The 20,547-nt window shown below is 43.2% G+C and overlaps 1 protein-coding gene across 2 annotated transcripts in view; it reads right to left on the reverse strand.

Annotated features, from left to right (window-relative positions):
* The window catches only part of JMY (junction mediating and regulatory protein, p53 cofactor), a 67,188-nt gene that overhangs the window by 11,930 nt on the left and 34,711 nt on the right, over positions 1–20,547 (reverse strand). The window contains exons 6-11 of one of the 2 annotated variants that reach the window (XR_010792807.1): positions 15,685–15,872; positions 13,384–13,470; positions 12,799–12,894; positions 10,223–10,784; positions 8,581–8,888; positions 2,970–4,028 (exon numbers count right to left, since the gene is read on the reverse strand). Coding sequence is in view for 1 of the 2 variants with exons in the window: in XM_066602836.1 (XP_066458933.1) it covers positions 8,584–8,888; positions 10,223–10,784; positions 12,799–12,894; positions 13,384–13,470; positions 15,685–15,872 (1,238 nt within the window). In the remaining variant the exon portion in view is untranslated. Of the gene's footprint in view, positions 1–2,542; positions 4,029–8,580; positions 8,889–10,222; positions 10,785–12,798; positions 12,895–13,383; positions 13,471–15,684; positions 15,873–20,547 lie in introns of those variants that run through there. The other variant, XM_066602836.1, reaches the window with a different exon arrangement.

A 20,547-nucleotide genomic window follows, 5' to 3' on the forward strand; every position in this document is an offset into this window, starting at 1 on the left:
GAGCAATAGAAGGGCGTTTCCAGGGGGTTGGGCAACTTTCTGATGTCATTCCCAGCTTGCGTTCGTTCTTCCGCATGGGCAATACACATTCCCTAAATGTACATCCGTACGGTGAACTGCACGCATACGCAATTTGCTTACTCAATCATACACAGGTCTTCCACTGTGGATGTTTGCTTGCAGAATAACACCCGTTCGTGTGAGCCCAGCCTTGATAACCCACCCAGGACTTTAAGGTATGTTCCAACTTTTAACCCCATTTTACAGTTTACCTTTAGGCTCAATCTACGTGACGTTACTTGCCTTGTATTTAATCTGAGTAACAATCCGTATTATAGTCAGAGCTGCAATATCCCAGCATTCCCTGTTGGGCTAAAAACTCTGTATAGGGAACTTATTCTACTTATTGACTGTACAGTAATCGGATCTTGGACAAAAGAAAAAAAAAAAAAACCCCGGCTTTCTAATTGCATTATAGTAGCTCAGGGAAAGGTCTGCTGACAAAGTGCTTGACCATCTTCAATAACAAGCAGCAGAATCATGAAAGCAGCTCTGGAGGATAATGCAGAAGAGACCTCAGAACAATAATGGGTAATGCAAGGTTTAAAATCTACTATTCAACTTTTCATGCATATCATTCCTACATATAAGCTGTAAATCTATGCTTGTACACGGTGCCTGGAGAATAATCAACTTGTATTTCAATGCGTCCAAACACAAAAAGTGGCTAATATGAAAACTGAGTCCCATGTTAACTTAAACTAAAAAAAAAAAAGTGCAAAATTAGTGAATTGATATTAGTACTGAAGGTCCCTAGACTCACAGTTCCCCCAGCTTACACAGTGCTCAGTTAGCGTTAGGAGATTGTAAAATAATTGCTTGCATAGTTGATAATTTTAATCACATTCTACAACTGAGTGGCAAGTAAAAAAAAAATCTGTACACATTTAACAAAGATATGGGGAGAAAGAAAAACAACATCGTTGTACTCAGTCTTTCTACCCAGTAGGTAATGGACACCAATGGAGTAACCCCCCCCCCCCCCCAAAAAAAATACAGCAAACATAACAATCAGTATCAAATATATATCAGCCCATGTAACTCTTAAAGGGTGAGTGGGTAGGAGATGGAATAGAGCGGTGGCCAAGCATATGCGGAGCCTTTCCATGCATCTGCAATGGGAGTGCAGGGATAGCTGAGCGCTTGTACTCTGCCTTTTCTGTCTTCCCAATAATATTAATTGGAGGAGCGGCTGCGCATGTTCATGTCGCTCCATTCAATCTATACGGCAATGTAGGGGGTGCAATGGACTCGCAGCAAGAAGGAGAGCGGGACATGGGACTCCCATTATTATGATTGGTGGTGGTCTCAGTGGCGAGTCCTCAATAGATTAGACTTTCATCACCTATGTTGTCGCTAGGGGACAGTCAGTTTTGGGATAACCACTTTAAAAACAGTGATTAACTGCTTAAAAGGGGCACTAAGTAGAGGTACTAAGCCATTCATTAACCAGGGACTGGCTGAGTGTAAGAGCCTCAACTAAAGAAGATAGGGCTCGTACTACAGACCAAGGAAAAGGGGAAGGTTTCTGCTGCAGAAATCTACCTCCTAGTGAGACACAAAGCAGCCCAAGGGCTCTTTTAATAGGCTTGATGTGGACCAGAATGATCATCAAGAACAATGCTTGTTTAAAGGTGTTTTCCAAGTTATTTTATATAGATTTTGGCTTTCTGTGCCCAAAATGATATAAAATAAATATACTCATAACGGTGTCAGACTGTGCCGCAGCATCTGACAGGTGACAGCCCAGTGATGTCCCATAAACCTGTCAGGTGGTCTTCTCTTGTAGAAGCCCTCGGCAGATTTAATCGGACACCATCAGTGACATTCCTGACACGCCTTTTGCTGACTGCAGTGGTCATATAGGGAAACAACCCATATGATCAGCGCAGCGCTTGTAAGCGGAATACCTAAGCAGCAGTGAGCGGTGGTGGGTAAGCATCATGCAGCAGGAGGTAAGGATGGTTTTTTATGTTCACTGTATCCTCCCACTGCCACCAATAACTCAGGCAACCCCTTTAACTGGCTTTCAGACAGGCCAATTCAGAATATATGGAGGATGAACGATCATACATATAATCATTCATACTCCATACAGTTTTATCATTGCCAGCAGCACAACCCCTGTTTATACAGGCAGAGGTGCTACGAACAATCTTTTCAGTTGTACAAAAGATGCAATTAGCTGATAAACCAGCATTCACTTGTTAATTGGCTAATCATCACAACTTTACACAGGAGATGAATGGGCAAACAAATGTTCCTATCAGATCATCTGCCTGTAGCAAAATTGATAAAATCCAATGCACAAGCCGAGGCCAATCAGACAAAATTAAAGCCTACTGCAAATATATATTAAAAAAAACAAAACAAACTTTAGTGGCCCTTTAACTAAGAAGACAAGTGTATAGAGTGAGGTAAACGACATCAACTTACATGGAACTTGCATTTTTCAGTAAAGAAAACAAGAGTACGCTGATGAAAACCTAGATAAAAATGCATTATATTTCCAGGGTCACTCCATACTTCCCAACCGAGGGAATCTCAATTATCTTATGACAGTACTTCAAAAACCACTTTATTTTCGTGCAAAGTGGAACTTACAGAATGGACCCTAACGAACCAGGGGAAACAATAAAAACGTGAATCCTTATTCATTGACATATGTAGAAAAGCACTTTACTAAACGGGTAGAACGGTGCATGCTGTGTACTATTAGTAAACTTCGATGCTAAAGCTTCACATGAGCCTCATGCCTGAACATCGGAAATTGTTTATTTCGGTTTAATTTATAAAGAAAATAGCTATAATCTATCAAGCAAACATTATTTTTTGGCTTTATCAAAACTAAGCAAAATATACTTTCTGTGACGCAAGTAGTAAGCGGAGCAGCGAAACTGAAAGCTTACCCTAAATCCTTTAATACACTTGACTGCTGGGGAATTTAGGTAGCTCGTTGGTCATAAATAGTTAGGGGGAAGTTCTCCCTAATTAGAAAGGAAATAATGGCCATCACACGCTAAATGCCAAACATCCAGATTAGAGAAAATATGCACAGTACATAATACTAGATTTTTTTTTTTTCCTTAAAGATTGATGTATAAATATAAATTTTGCATTTTCCTTAGGAAACCCAGTAAGGAAGTCAAAACAATATTGCATAAAATAATTAAGACAAAAAAAAAATAAAATAAAAAGCCGTCAAATAATAAAAATGCAAAAATATAAGAATTAGTAAAATGACTAACTGCTCGTTATATACAATATGTAGTCAGTTGCATGAGCAGCTATATGTATTTGTTGAACAGCATGGAAAAAGCTCTTTGTCCACGGCAATACAATAGTCTTGAAGAGAAAGAGTGCATGAGACATCGGACCAAAATCCCAGGTGTACCTTACCAGACGTTCAAGAGACACAGGATGATATTTTGTAATGTTAAGTAATGGCAATCACCTAATCATGGCCGCCTCGTCAAAGAAATGTTGCTTCACTGTAATGTTACTGCAATCCACTGGATCCTTGATTGGAGTAAACAACACACAATCTACCTTTGATTAATACAGTGTCTGATACTGTTGCTGGAAAGGAGGTTATTTAGCGTCATTCTCCTTCACATGGATTGGGTTCAGTGCATCCAGTGATATGGATTTTAAAGAGGTCCTTTGTAGACTCCAACTTCACAAATCATTGAACAGGGTTTCCCCAAAAAATACCAAACCTTTGAACCGGTGACATGAAGCTAAAAATTGCATTTGGAAACTGAGGAAAGCTAATAAAGTCCAATTTGCCTGAAAGTATCTTGGAACCTATGACAGGATTTCAATGGCATCTACCTTTTTGTGAGGTTTCTCTACAGTAGAAGCTCTTCAATGGGTGTACCTAACATACTTGCCTCCTCATTCCTTTCTTCATGCAGCAAAAGCAATTCAGTTTGGCTTTGGGCATCTAAATGGTTCAGGAGATCCTCCTGTATGTGCACATAAAAAACAATGTATCACGTATATGAAAGCAACATTATAAATAACTGCTACATACATTGATCAGTCAGAACCTAAAATCCACCTATATATCATGTAGGTCCTTCTCTAGATGTCAAAACAGCTCAGATTCATTGAGTCATGGACGCCACGAGACCGCAAAGATTTGTACTAAAAGTAGTTCTTCTGTGGGATCGGCCCAAACTCCACTCAAAATTCGTATCATTGAGCCTTGGGCACCGATGATCCAGCTTCTGGCTCACCAGTGGTCCTTCCTTGTCCTTTGATAGGCATTAACCCTTGTATACCGAAAACACCCCACAAGACCTGCTGTTTTGGAGATGGTCATTTACTCATTATAACTGGCCTTTGTCAAAGTAGCTCAGATTCTTACTTTTGCCCAGTTTCTAATACAATAACCTCAAGAAGTTACTATATATCTGTTGCCCAATACATCCCACCCCACGCCAGGTGCCAGATAATCAATGTCATTTAGTTCACCTGCCAGTGATGTAATATTATGGCTGATAGGTGAGCTCAAGTACCGTTTTCCCCCGATAATAAGACCTACCCTGCTAATAAGCCTTACCCCGGTTTTCTGGGGGGCTTGAAGTATAAGCCTTAGCTAACATACATTGAACAAAAAATTATTCTCCGCCTCTCTCTAATATATCTATCTATATCTCAATACTCACCTGGCCTGGTCCGCGGCGTCCCGAGGCCTCGCGATTGCCACAGTGTCCTTTGCGTGGACATTTCAGTTTCTTTCTGGCGATGGGGATTTGAATACCCCGTCTTCAGGAAAGCGAGCGCTGTGAATGACATCACTGAATGGCTGCGATTGGCTCATCAAGCGCCGGCTGTGATTGGCTGGTACTCGACCCAATTACAGCGCTCTTTGCTTAAGGCGGCTCATTCAAAGCCCCGTTTACCAGGAAGACACTGATCTATCAGCATGGAGGACACTGCAGCTTGCCGCAGCGCCGAGGGAGACAATCGCGAGGCATCAGGACGCCGTGGACCAGGTGAGTATTAGCCTCCCCCCCCACGAAAATAAGACACCATGCATCTTTTGGGGCAAAAATTAATATAAGACAGACTCGAAATTTTTGGAGAAACCCGGTACAAAATAATATTTTAAAGTGAACATCTGATATTTATCATAGACGGCATCAGTAGGATTTGCTACAGCTTCTGTGACTAATCAAAAGAACAAAATCAGTCCCTCTGTGTTTTATCCAGTCTCACTAAGGGTCCATTTACACACAGATGATCGTTTAAAATCCGAATAAAATGACAGTTTTGAGCGATCCTTTTGCATTATGTACTAATGTGCTAATCAGCTCATTAGTAGCTAACTAGCTTCATTTGCATGTATTTAGAGAACAGCAGGTGGTCTGTTCTCTAAATACATCACTATTGTTCTCCAGCAAGACAGCTGCTGAAAGAATCTTATCAGCGCAGGCTGTGGAGAACTCAGCATGAGGTCCCTCTTATCAGGCATGACAGAATTTAAGCCAAGCTGAACTCAGCGATGTGTGTAAACGTGTGCCCATCCTGCACGCTTCGTCCAACGATTATCGCCCAAAAGATAGCTTTTGAGTGAATTTTAAACGATCATCGTTGTGTGTAAATGTACCTATAGGAAGATGTCTGATATGTTAATGATGAATCAGTAAATAAGATTGCGTTCACATTTCAAATAACCACCTGCTGTTTTTGGAGCTTTACTAGGATTCAGAGAAGGATTATCTGGCTGGAAACATGTTAGTGTTCCTGTTTTTTATCCTCCGCTTCCCATTACCTTGCCTTTTCGAAGATGCAATAAAAGCTACGCTTTATTTGGCAGTCCTGTGTTTCTTGTGATCTGTTGGTTCTCTGCTAAATTGAGTCTTTTTCTTCCATTTACCTCCTTTTTCACATGGGGACCGATTCAATCTTGTGGTGGGGAGCTGATTTTTTTCCCTATCAATTTGTACAGTTTTTTACAATACATGCATTCTTTTAAAAAAACTGCATGAAGTTTGAGGGGCTTTTTTTTTTAAATGCAGTCTAAAAATGCAACAAAAAACGCCAATTGTAGTTGCAGTCTAAGGGTCTGGAAGATGTAAAAAAGGAATTGCCGAAGAACTTCTATTCTATGAACACAACAGGATGTCGTATGTGTTTTTCTTATTAAATCAATGTATAAATATATTGAAAGAAAGCAAACTGTGTGCAGAAACACTGTTTGCATCTCTTTGCTATAATTTACTGATTAAGGCTGTCTGTCCACGGGCGTTGTGAAGTCCCGCGGCAGATCTCCGCCGCGGGAGCCGCCGCCGAATCTCCGACGGTCAGCCCTATCTGATAGATAGGCTGGCCGCAGAGAATTGAGGCAATTCGCAGCATGCGAGCGTAGAATTGCAATGATTCTCTGCTCATGGACAGGGCCCGGAGCTTTCGATATCACTGCTGTGGACAGGGGGGCCTAAGGGTATGTTCACAAATAATGGAAATGGTGCGAATTATCTGCACAATTGGGTCAGATTTTGTATCGGAATTTGCTGCAGATCTGCAGCGGAATTTACCCCTTTCACTGAAAAAGTGAAATCTGAAGCAGATTTGCACCGAAAGCCCAGACAAAAATCGGCGTTAAATGGTGCAGATTTTGACAACGCCTTGGGTGCAGATCAAAATGTGCTGAGGATTTTCGCACCGATCTGCATTAAAATACACAACATGTGAAAGCGCCCAAACTGCAGAGCCACAGTAACAGTACGTCAGTGCTGATTTTGCAGCAGATTTCACCTCTTTATATTGAAAATATTAACATGTTGCCGAATTAAAAAGATCCACACTGCAAGTCAATTCCTGTGTGGAAAAGTTGCACAGCATGCTAAGAGTTAAAATTTCCTGTAGGTGTGGATGTACCCTAAGGCAGTGTTCCCCAACTCCAGTCCTCGGACTGCCAACAGGTCACGTTTTCTGGATTTCCTCAGTATTGCACAAGTGATGTAATTATTGTCGGCGCCTCAGATATTGCCACAGGTGTTCTTACTATAGGATGTCCTGAAAACACGACCTGTTGAGAGGCGTTGAGGGCTGGAGTTGGGGACCCCTGCCCTAAAGGATGAACTATCATTCTAAGTGAGGAGATCTAAAGCCAAACAATAAGTCAAAAAGGAACACAAAAGAAAACTTTATTTTCTCCAGTGTCTGTTTCTCCTTCCACGTTGGTTTCTAGGCCTAACATTCAGTGTTAAATAATGTTTGGTTTTTTTTGCAGTTGAGGCTTTGTTTTTCTGATGCAGAGCTCCAAATCCCCAGCATAGGCATGGAGTACGATGCTAAAACTGTGGCTGCCTGCAGTGACCACTAGGGGGAGATTACTGCATACAGTTGACTTAGGGCTCATGTCCACGGGCAAAATGTGATTTAAAATCCGCAGCGGATCTCCCGCGCGCGGATCCGCATCCCATAGGGATGCATTGACCACCCGCGGGTAGATAAATACCCGCGGATCGTCAATAAAAGGCATTTAAAAAAAAAAATGGAGCATGAAAAAATCTGGACCATGCTCCATTTTCATGCGGGTCTCCCGCGGGCTTCTATTGAAGCCTATGGAAGCCGTCCGGATCCGCGGGAGACCTAAAATAGGAATTAAAAGCATTTACTCACCCGCAGCGGGCCGCGAAGCTCTGCTCTTCCTCACGGCCGCATCTCCCTTGCTTCGGCTCGGCGGATGTGCCCGGCGCATGCGCGCGGCACGTCGACGACGTGCCGGCGACGTGCCGCCGGCGTCAGGAATTCATCCGCCGGCCGAAAATGAAGATCCGGCCGTGAGGAACAGCTGACCTTCGCCGCCCGCTACGGAAAGGTAAATGCTTTTAAATTTCTATTTTCAGCGCTCATGTCCGCGGGGCAGGAGGGACCCGCTGCAGATTCTACCTGTAGAATCTGCAGCGGATCTGATTTTCCCCGTGGACATGAGGCCTTAAATGTATAAATTATATGTACTCAGTTCCTACAGCTAGAATTGTATTTAAAGGGAACCTGTCATCACTTATAAGTACCATAAACTAAGTTATGTTGCTTAGTGTTTAGATGACGGGGAATCCAGAGAGTGCGTCTCATACTCACTTGGTCCCCTGTTCCTACATTTAACTCTTTTCAGGAGGCTGTGCGGGTACTCCCGTGGAGATGAATGGAAAAGTGTGTACACAGGTCTTCAGAAAAGAGTTATGCTGGCTGTGTGCACACTGACTTCGCTGTGGTACACTGCAGGAATGGCTGACTGGGTGAGTAAGAGACGCACTCCCTGCAATCCCCTACATTTAAGCTAAGTTGGTTTATGGTGCTTATAGTTGATGACAGGTTCCCTTTAACTGTCTATGAATACGATTAGGAATTCTGTATGTGAAAGATGAAGCTCTGACCACTGATAAAGATGCATCAAGAACAGAACTTTGGCCATACAGTACTTAAGATTTAAAAAAAAAAGAATGAAATTCACATGACATCAGATTATCTAATTCTAAAAAGTAGATAAAAGTTTAATACCAGTTAGTTTTCCCAGTCTGTGCAAGGCAAACCCTCGTCCTCATCTTCAGATTCTGGTGATGCCTCCTTAATCCGCCTAAGTGCTTCGTGAATGCTGCGTGTCAGTGGGTCAGCGTCAGGCAGAAGGGTGAAAGATTCTTTTAAAACGTTTTGTACTTTCTTCAATTTTACCCCTTTTCTGATTTGAGCTAATATGTTATTACTATCATCGTCATCTGGGAAAGGAGCTAACATTCGCTGTTCCACCTTCTTCAGATGAAAGCTACCACGTTTTAGGGATGCCAGTACTTCATCCATTGGCGAGCTCACTGGAAAAGAAGAAAAAAAACTCAGGAGTTGCTATGAATAGAAAAGTTTATTTTATTTAAATTGCCAAATATAAAATCACCCAATGCTTCCAAAGTCCCCAATATAAAAGCCCATTTATGTACCATGCAAGTCAGTGAAGGAGGTGTTCTGTAAAAAAAACTGCTTGCCCACTTTTACCTATAGAAATGGTTATCAAATGTTAGAAGCACTGTGGCTTGGGTTCAGTTTACATACGGATCAGATGGTCTCTATTCAGAGCCTCCAGCACAAAATGGTGAATTAGTGGAGCGCGACGGAAACCCAATGGACTCCATTTTAGTCAATGGAGTCTGTCTGATAGCGTTTGAACCCATCATGTGCCAAATACGGCACTTCAGTTATTTTTGTTGGTCAGTTCCTATGACGGGACATAATAATGCAAATGAAAAGTAGCCTAGGGCATAATGAAGGCCCACAGTATTACATCGTCACATAGTGGACTTTTCTTTATATTTTTTAAAGGGGTTTTCCAAGACGTGTTTTTTGTTTTTTTTTAAATATCAGGCAGTAACGCATGGCACCCTGTGACTGCCTTATGGGGCATCAATGAATGATTCACAGCAGTCAGTCTGTCTAAAAAAGTGGAGTGGTGAGGGGCGGGAGCCGGGGATGTTTTTTTTTTAGGCCTTTACCTGATTTTGTATTTTTATTTTTCTTAAAACACACAACCCTTTCTAGAAACCCCTTTCTTTTAACAATCGTGAACGCCTGAGAAACAAGTTTAGAAGAAAAAAAAAAGGAAAAAATTGCTAGAATTGCTGTTTGAGGTTCCCCTGAAAAGCGCAGTAAAAAGGTGATCAAAAAAGGCGTACGTACCTCAAAAAGGTACCGATGAAATGTAAAACATTCCCAAAAACAAACAAACAAAAAAAAAACAAAAAAAACACAAGCCCTCACACAGCTTTGTCTGTGGAAAAATAAAAAGGTTATGGTTCTCAAAACCATTTGTTTTTGTTGCCCTATTCTAAACATTTATTGCACAAATGTAATAAAATCTAAAAAAATAATAAACTAAGTTTGGTTTCACTGTAATCTTATTGAACTGCAGAATAAAGGTAAAGAGATTTGTGGAATTACTGTATCTTTATTTATTTTTTAACTATTCCCACAAAAAATTAGTTTTTCAATACACTGTATGACTGAAAAAGGAGGGGCCATTAAAAAACAACAAGCCCTCATAAGGCTACAGCAATTGAAAGATGTAAAAGTTATGGCTCTCGAAACTCCGTGAAGCAAAATCTGTCACTTCCAAGACCCAAAATAAGGAAATGTAATAAATAATCTTGGCCCATACCTCTTCTTCTTTGTAGGCCATCCAGAGCTCCCGTTTTCTTCAATTTTTTTCTGGCACTCTGAAGCTGACTGCTGTCAAATAACTGGGCCAGTGGGCCAGTGGGTGTCTGCGATGCAGCCTCTTCTGACTCCTTCTTAACATGAATAACTCGGACTTCTAAAGGATTTGCTTCTTTCTTCTGAAGCGCAGGAGGAAGTGGTGGTGGTGGTGGTGGCGGCGGCGGCGGTGGTGGTGGAGAAGACACTTGAAGTGAAAGGGGTTGTACAGTATTAGTTTCAAGTGTTTCATGAATTAAAGTGGGGAGCGAAGTTGTTTCTTGAAGTCCAGAGGTATCTACATCAGGAGGTAATGGAGCCTCTTCAAGTTTTAGGTTTTTGAGCTTTGCAACCTCCAAAGGCCGTACATTTCCTGGTGACTCCGCATCAAGTATTCCCTGTGTCTGAATACTGACCGAGAGGGACTGTGGTTCATCAACACTGGGGGTAATTCGTCCTGCGGCTTTCCTTCTACTGTGAGCCAAACGAAGTCTTGTTGATTTAAGGATCACTTGCCCAGGATGTCGCTAAAAAGTAAATAAAGTCAACTGTAGAGCCATACTTAGTAATTAGTCACCACTGCCGTAATATGGTGTACCAACATTAGTTATCAAGTCCTGTAACTTCTCTACTGTTACATACCAGCGATACGGTCAGCGTTAATAAGCAGGATACTAATAAGGGAATGCGAGTTACACCAGCAGATCTCTAAAACATCAGAGAGGCCACAATATTTCACCCACTGATGGTGGCTGTCTGCTGCTTAAAAGCATCCTGAACAGATTTTGATTTCATCTTAACAAATCATCTTATTATTTATTATCATCTTAACAAACAAAGGGGCCAAATATTCTTGAATAGGATTGAAGTACTTCCTAGTGAATACTTACTAAGTGGAAAATTTAAATTCGGGTACTCAAACGTAATGTAATATAGGGCCCAAAACCATGATGGCTGTTGCGATCACATGTAGTGGAACTGCTCCAGGTTTTCCACAGCAGAAATTCCACACCAGAATCCAATTCCGCATTAAAAAACGGCTTGGATTCATGATTTCACTCACGGATCTGCAGCAGACTTCAGCTTTCCAGCTAGTGCTAGGACCTAACAGAAGCAAGTAAAAACACTTACAAATCGCCACTCAATCCCTGCAGCAAGAGTTGCATCCAGCAACAGCTACTGAGCGTTGCCATCTTTACCCCAGTGCCCACTTTCGCATCACCTGACCAGTGGAGACAGCAGCGCTCAGAAGCGGTTGCCAGTTGCAGGCAGTGAGCAGCGATCTAGGTGCAGGTCCTGAGACACTCGTTCCTGTTAAGTCCTAGCAGTAGCTGAAAGGCTGAAATCAGCTGCGGATCCTCGGCTGAATCAGAGTCAAAATCTGCAGCAGGGGTGTGGATTCTGCGGCTAGGTGTGAACACATCCTAAAGCATTGCTGAGTAAATAATTCTTACGGGAATAGGTGCATGGCCATGACACTTCACATTTGGGTTTGCAGTTGGTCAACTATACGAAAACAATGCATTTCTCATGAAGAGGCAAAAAGCTAACATATTAAAATAGGCAGATGTCTCCAGCATTTCACAGAGCCACTTTACCAGTCCTCCGCCATTCCAAATAGACATTTTGCTTCAAGCAAATGATTCCTGGTAATTACAACAGGAAAGATTGTACTCCAATAAAACGTTATCATTTAATAGTAACTACTGATGTAGTAAATTTAACTTGACACAACCCATTAAAAAAAATAAATAAATAAAAAAAATAAAAAATATTCTATACTTACCTATTCCTCCCCAGGCAGTCTTCTTAGCAAATCTTCACCTCATCGATCTTCTCCTGGCTCCTCCAGTCCCCCGGGTAACCTAACCTCCAGACGTCCGGATCCTCATTTTCCTGTAACAAAGCGTACATTGCCGGCATTCTGCTACTGCAGGTCAGAGTAAGCTACTTCACTAGTGGCGCAGTGTTCACTGCCTAGCAGGGAATGCTGAATCCTCAGCAGCCTGCTTTAGCACGCAGGCACAGGGTCTCGCCGCTAGTGTTCATACAGTATGTATGTATAAACATTAGCGGCGAGACACCGCACATGTGCGCTAAAACAGGCTGCAGAGGATTTGGCATTCCCTACTAGGCAGTGAAGGCTACCTCACTAGTGACTGCGTACACTGACCTGCAGGAAGCAGAATGCCAGCAATGTACGCTTCATCACCGGAAGAAGAGGATCCGGCCGCCTGGAGGTGAGGTGACCCGGGGGACTGGAGGAGCCAGGAGAAGAACAGTGAGGTGAACATCTACTAAGAAGTCTGCCTGGGGAGGAATAACCAAGTGTAGATTATTTTTCTAATGACAGAACCCCTTTAAGTTCTGTGCCACACAGTTTACTTACCTTTTCAGCAGTTTTTGTTGTGTTAAGATAACGTGTTGCATAAAGTTATCATAGTTAAGTTAAACTTTGCCACATCTGTACAATCCCATGTGCATATAAACTAAGAAAAAATTGGCTAAACTAAGCCTATGTGCATACGATTAGGAAATCACCTGCTTAAAAGTGCGTAGCCTGTCCAAAGTCTTCTGTCGCTCCTGAGTAACCCAAGAGCTTTTGCGATCTTCTTCATCTTGTTGTTTCTCTCGTGTCTGATAAGACATAATAAATACAAAATCAATGATTTGCAAAAAAAAAATTGAAAACAGAAATAACCACAATATGTTTATTAAAGTGTCCTATAAATCTGCACAATATTTTGGCCTCTTGTACAAAGTAACATAAATGTTGTACAAGTTGACTGTCATGAGAATAAATAAATAGGATTAATCCCAACTTTTGGGCGCATGCAATCACAGTGACATACCTGTGTGGCATGATGCTTTAACTAGAAGCATTCCAAGATGTAAGGGTTAAAAGGAATTATCTGAGAGTAGAAAAAGCATCCACTCCCCCCTATATACAGTACCACTCTTGCCCATGGGGCTGTGTCTTGTTTTGCAGCTTACCCCTATTCAAATGGGGAGGAGATACAATACAAGACACAGCCTACTGTCAAGAGCGGTGCAGTTTCTAGAAAGGAAAAAAAATCCATATAAGAACAGGAATGGTGCAAATTACTAAAAACAATATCAGCTCACCGTTTGTGCAGAGTGATGAATTCCATACTGCTCGTCAGTCTGAAGACGCTGCTGCATCTTTTCACTGTTCTTAGCTATGCAAATCTCCTAAAAATCAAAAAGGACACGTTCGTTAAAATACAAGGAAGAAAAATCATATACTGGCATCTAGAATACATTGTACACAGGGTACTCTTCTGGACAAGTAACCTGAACTTCATAATTTGTTTTATGGACTTCTTGCAACAAATCACTGCAAACAGGAGAGAGTCCAGGGCAGGGGAGAGATTTGTGCTGATGCAGTTTTTAGCTTACAGAGGATGACTTCATACTGCAGGGGACACGTAGTGTTATATGGAGGCCATTCAGGTGAATAGCCAGCCAAGTTATACAAGGATGGGATCAATTCATACAGGGCTTCTCTCTGTTCCAGCTCATCTCTAGGATGTCCATAAGCCCTAACAGAACATATGGACAAAGCTTATCTTCATGAAACAACCTCTTCAAACATTTTAACCACTTTGATATGAGCAATAACAATTTAGGATAATACGTGGAAAATGAGTTGTGTGACAAATATGAAACACATTTATAACATGAGTGCTATAGGTAACATAACCACTAAAAAGGACCATTCTCTCTTTTGCCTAAAAAAGGGTATCTGTCAGCTTCTATGAGCCCCAAAAACTAATGCTATGGGCTCATAGGTGAGGGGGCCGGGTAGGAGGGTGTGATTTTTATACTCACTTGCCTACCTGATCCCCAGCAAAGCCGCCACTCGGTGCATGCAGCAGATTCCTTGAGCAAGTGTCTTCATAGTAGGAAGAAACTTAACTCAACAAAAGCCATTGAAAGGGCAAGAAAAAGTTCAGAGCAAGAGGTTTTTTTTTTTACTCCTTTATTAAGAAGTTAAACTTTGCTATATCTATAGCGAACTAGCCGGCTGACAGGAAAGTGAGGGAGAGCGCCACAAGGCACTACCAGAAGCTTGGTTGGAAAGAATTTATATACCATTCAGCACAACTAGTTTTCATGGGGATCACATACCCAGAAAGTCACTACTATGTCACTAATCACTGCGCAGATGCTGGGGAAGAGGTCAGCAGGCATATTATACTGATAAACCCATGCAGGGTAACAATATGTGGCTTTGAAGTAGGGGCTACACACGGGGTATTTGATGCTGCAATGTAGACCTAAGTATTACAGACATATAGGGGCTAAAGGAAAGGTCAGATTAGACTAGAGTTCAGTTTACATTGCACCAATGTAAAGAGTGTTTAGGATACTTTCACAAGTGGCATCTACTATACATTGGATTTTCTGCAGCAGGCAAAAAAAAAAAACAACAGTGCATTACAGTACTGGTCAAGCAGATGAAATTTCAAGATATCTCATCCATATGCTGTGGAAAAAATCTGCAATGTAAACTGAACGGTGATGCAGATTTTATATATCTGTAGTGTGTCAAGTTATGCTGCCAATTTCCACCCCTTCAAATGTAAAATTTGTACCAAAATCTGCATACGGATTTTGCTGTGGAATTCCCACTGGGGAAGTACTCTTAACCCCTCAGCGATAGCCAACGTACAGGTACGAAGATCTGACTCATACAGGGCAAGTGCGATATCGGGCCAAGTAACTGGGCCGGATATCGCACTCACAAATGTGCAATTTACCCATGGATGCAAGGAGTGCACCTAAGAAATTCTGAGCCATGCGGGGCATTAAAGGTTCCATTGAAATCAATGCGTGATGCGTTCAAGGAACACGAAGTTAGAGCACAGCACGATTTTTTGCTGCACTGTTGCAATCGTACGGAGCCATGTAATAAAACCATGTTGCTTCTTGTTAAAACAAGATGTTATGCCAATATCTATTGTGAAGACTACTAGAAGCACAATACTCCCGTTTTCATAGAAACATATGTTGTAGACGAATACAGCTACTCAGCTCTATATATAAAATGTGACCCACCAACTGAAGTCTAATTTCAAAGGGTGATTGGGATATTCCAGTGAATGACATCTATGACCATACCACATACTCCGTTAATGCATCACAAAGCATGGTTGGATTCACCAACAATCTAATATGTACGGAAGGGACTTGCCTGTTCCACAATTGCAGCCGACCAGGAAAACAAGTATGGGATATAGCCTGATCCCTAGTTAACATGGGAGGTAAGCACTGCTAGAGGTATCAGACAGCTGCTTACTCCACCCATTCAGTCAGCCAAATGACAGCTATGTGTGTGTTCGGCTTTAATTTGCATCAGATGTGGGTAAAGTAGTGACTTATATCCAGGACAGTACACTTTACCTTTTTGTTTCTGAGGTAGGCTTTTTTCGCTGAAATTCGACCTCGCTTTGCCTCCAGCTGCCGAACTTTTAGATGAAGTTTATGCAACTCTTCCATCTGTAAATGTATGGATGATGCCATGTCGTCTGTTGCGAGCATTGCCTCCATACTCTCATATGTATCATAATAAACCACTTCTTCTCTTTTCTCTGGGGGTAAAGAAACATTTAGAAAAGGTTAGTAGAAATAAAATGATTGGGCAGCACCTGAGTGCGTTTGATTCACTGCCTAGTAATAAGTGCCAATGTCGGCAGATGTCCTCCAATCTACAGAACTGGAGTAAAAAAACAGTACAACTAAGGTTTAGAAGATGGATTGTATCGCGGTGTTCTCTAAATGAAAAGTGGGCACTGCAGAAGTATCGCAGGAATCCGCGTCACAGCCCAGTGCTGGTACGTCATGCGCTAAACTGTGCATGTGAGGCGGCTCGCCGCCCCAAGACACTCGCAGCGGATCTGGACAGGCGAGTCTAGGGTCTCTGCGGGCGCCGGGTCTGATTCTGCTGCGAGATTTTGCAGTCGGAATCCAACCCGGCCGTGGGCAGGAGGCCTGAAGGGGATTGCTCAGCATTTTAAAAACAACATTTTGGAAAAATCATGTCATAATAAAATTGATCTGTTAGGAATAAAGCCAAAGGCAAGGCTCAACTTAACTCCTTAGTGACCAACCTTTTTTTCATTTTCCACCTTTAAAATAAACAAAAAAAAAAAAGAAAAAGAAAAAAGAAAAAGGCAACTCCTTTAGGCTGCCTGTCCACGGGTGTTATCGCAACCCGCCTGTCCATGAGTGGAGAATCACAGCAATTCACCGCTCGTGGACGGCAAATCCCAGCAGGCCACGAATTGCCAAGATTCTCCGTGGTGAGAATGGGCTCACTGCGGAGATCCGTCTGCTGGTGGCGGCTCCCATGGCGGAGATCCTAACGAAATATCACGAAGGCCCGTGGACAGGCAGCCTTATCCATCGACGTCGCTGTATGAGGACTTGTTTTTTTGCAGGACGATTTGCATTTTTCAATGGTACTATTTAATGTACCATACAAGGTACAGAAAACTTTAAAAAAATTCTAAGTGGAGAGAAACAATAAAAAAAAAAAAAAAAAAAGAAGAAATTCCGCCATATTTTGATGCACCTTGTTTCTACGGCACACAAACTGCAACAATGATATGATAACTTTATTCTATGGGTCACTACGATTATTCTATGGGTTACTACGATTAGTACGATACCAAACTTGTATGGTATTAGTACTGCTTGTTCTTGTTTTTTTTTTTGAAAATATGTAATTTTTTAAAGTTATTTGTTCTGCGCACAATACCTTTTTAATTTTTCCGTCAACATAGTTGTAAGATGGCTCATTTTTTGCGGGACGTCCTGTAGTTTGCGTTGGTACTCTTTTGAAATATATACGACTTTTTGATTGCTTTATGTTGCATTTTTTGTTGGAGACAGGGTGACCAAAAAAAAGCGCACTTCTGGCATTCTCGCTTTTTTTTCCAATAACATTCATTGTGTGGGGTAAATAATTTGTTACTTTGATAGATTGGACGTTTAGGGACGCAGCCATACCAAATACGTATTTTTTGGTTTATTATTTAAATTCTTTTAGTATAAATATGGCAAAAGGTTTTTCTTTTTTGTTCAAAAAAGTTTTATTAGGACATAGTTGATGCACGTGAGTGACAATATATATATATATATAGCTGCACAGCTTTGAAAAATTAAGTATCAGAAAATGAGATTTCTCGTCTGTATCATTTGGGGACACAGCAAGACCTTTGGTATAGCTTCTGCCACTAGGAGGAGACACTAAGCATAAAAAATGTTAGCTCCTCCCACTAGCTTAACTCCTCCTGCAGGCATAAGCTAGCTCAGTTTTTGCTTAGTGTCTGAAGGAAGCAGACGTCTTCAATCAAGGTCTTCAGGACTACATGGATGTGGGCAAAAGGCTAGGCAGGACTCTCCCTGTTCTCCACAAGGAGGGCAGACGGCAAGTGTCTGTCCTCCTCCAAGAACAAAAGGAGGCACATCAACTCTGACTAAAAGCTTGATAGTGACCTGCCAGCCATAGTGTCCCCATCCCGGAGAGCTCCCATCCTCTCTAAATGACAGCGAGCAGATTGGCATCACAGCTGGAGATGAGGGAGCATTCCCAGCATCAGGAATAGGTAAGTTAATAGGCGAGTTCTCCCCTTGCTGCCCTGCCACCGTAATAGGAGCCTCCTCCTGTGTCACTGGCTTGCATTTTTTTTTTTTTGCGCCATGGTGCGTAGTTGCCACTATGCGGCCTGTGTAAAAATTCTTGCTTCTCACCTGCTCTGCGGCCATAAGCGGCTGATATTTTACTTACTTTATATAGGCAGTCGCTTGTATCGGCCGCCATCGCGGCAGCCACTTGTACATGCCGCCTCACGGCAGCCCGGGTGCGGCCATATGCGTAGGGTTTTCTTTCCCGCAGCGCGGCTCGGTTGTTTAGCTGGCGCAGCATTTATTCGGGGCCGTCCGCGCGGCCGGTGTTCTCATTGCAGGATCGGCCACGACTTCTACTGTGGGCCCCGGTTTTTCGAGCCTTACAGGACCCATTCTCACTGCGGTGCCTTGTTTTCCTAATGGCCCCACAGCAGTCGAGGACCTTCGGGCCAGGTTGAGCCTTGCTTATCAGTAGCTCCCCTGCTGCCTCTCCTGCATTTCCCTGCAGGTAGCCTTAGCGCAGTGTCCGCGGACAGGGGTGGGCCAGAGACACATACTATGTGCGCTCACACTACAGTATGAGATTGCATCCAGCCAGATAACATCTTGTCACTCGAACAACAATGTTCATTCTGTTGACCAGCAGTACTCCGGGCTTGCTGACGCCTGTGGTACCTTCCATACTGGGGAAGAGCACTCTCACAGGCTCTCTCTGGACTGGTCGGTCTTCATGTCTGTTACAGACTGGGTTGAGCCTTGCCTGTCGGTAGCTCCTCTGTTACCCCTCCTTCAGTTCCCTGCAGGCAGCCTACCGCAGTGTCAGTCCAGGACGACGCACGGACAGGGGAGGCCAGAGCCACGTACTATGTGCGCTCTCAGTACGGTACAAGACTTGCATCCAGCTAGAGATGATCTCGCCTTACGGACAGTATTGTTCGAACTGGTTATCAGCATCACTCCATGCTTGCTGGAGACCTGTGGGAAAAGTACTGTACATGGGAAGCCGGCCATTGACCTTGTGGCGCAACGGTAGGGAGTCTGACCTCAGATCAGAAGGCTGCACACTCTGGAGCTGGTGAGCCTCACCTAACGGATACCTCTCCTATGGTGGCCCACCAGCAGTTCCTTGCAGGCAGACTTCGTGCGATCTCCAATTTCGGAGAGACGCAGGCTGGGGCCATCCAGAACCGCATACTATGTGCGCTGTCATCACAGTGCGAGGTTTGTGTTCGGCAGAGGATATCTCGTCTACGGTCTGCTTCTGTGTACGTATAGGATGAGTCCGAGGTCCCAGCTCCGACAGGAAGTGTGGGGGCTATTGATCCACCTACTAGCTTTCCTCTGGTCATCTCTAGGGCATGGCAAACCACTATGGGTCCAATCTCTCTCAAAGAAACCTCGGTACCACAAGGAGTCTTAGTGTTTCTAGAAAAATGGACTGTTAGTTCAGTCAGCACTGTGGATCTGGATGGTTCCGATCGTCTGTGATGCATGCAGGATTCCTGTTGAGTCAGAAGCCTCTGCTGACCCTAATTTGGCAGCGGATCAGGACGCAAGTCTTACACTATTGTGGATGGCCGGACGGTTGCAGGAGGAAGTACTCTAATTTCAGAGCAATTCTCTAGCTATACTCCTTGAGCATCCCCCCACTGCGTAGGAGTCAGACCCAACTTTGGAGCCTGTACGGCATCTGCTTCACTAATCCGAACTGTCAGGATGTCTGGCATCCACTAGGGTTTCGGTTAGCGGCAGTCAACTCGTTCTCTGGCTGACACACCTCCCTTCAGATGGAGGAGGTTGCAGCAGCAGAGTGTTTGCTGGGGGCCTCAGCAACTACACCAGGACAAGTCCTTTTTCTTTTCCTTCGTGGGACGGATCGTCTAGGGAAGATTCACAGCACAACTTCCCATATACGTCGGACACTTGGCTTGGCCGACTCAGACATACATGAACTCTGTATTCGAGGTCATCATCACTGGACACAAATGCCTTTTTTTCAAGGTTCAGCGGACGGAGCGTTTTAAATCAGACAGATCCAGAAGCACGCTGCGATCTACCTGCACGGTCCCCTCCTGCATTATTGCTTGCAGGAGACCATGAAGCAGTAGATACTTGTACTGTTCAATTCTTGGTACTCATCCATCCCCACACCAGGAGCCAGCAATATTCCTGTACTGTTGGAGTCTTGCCGTAATGAACAATTTTCTGGTGCCTCATGTGATTCGAGTGGTTGCAATGAGACATTGATATGGGGTTAACCCTAGTTGACAATAGGTCATTATTTTCAAGGCTGCACTTCTTAGGAAAACCATAGGCTTCAAGGTGGATGCTGTGGGCATTGTCACAGGCTCAAAGGGCTGACAGAAAAGCAGTTGGATAGGACTTCCCCGAAGCAATCAAACAGGGAAACCAGGGATCTCTCGCCGCAAGATTACCTCTCTAAAGTGGCTTTCTTCAGTCGCCCTGGCTCTGGGCTGGTTCTCCTGACAACCCAAGTAGCGTTCTTGTTTTTTCTGTGGTGGGCCCTTTGTACTGCCTCCGCTTCGCAGAGTTACTGTACCAGGGACGTCATATTTTCAGGCAAGTTATGGTGCATATTACTTGGACAGCTGGTGCCTCGTCCGAAACGCCTTG

This window comes from Eleutherodactylus coqui, chromosome 5, assembly GCF_035609145.1.
Source record: "Eleutherodactylus coqui strain aEleCoq1 chromosome 5, aEleCoq1.hap1, whole genome shotgun sequence".
Lineage (NCBI taxonomy): Eukaryota > Metazoa > Chordata > Amphibia > Anura > Eleutherodactylidae > Eleutherodactylus > Eleutherodactylus coqui.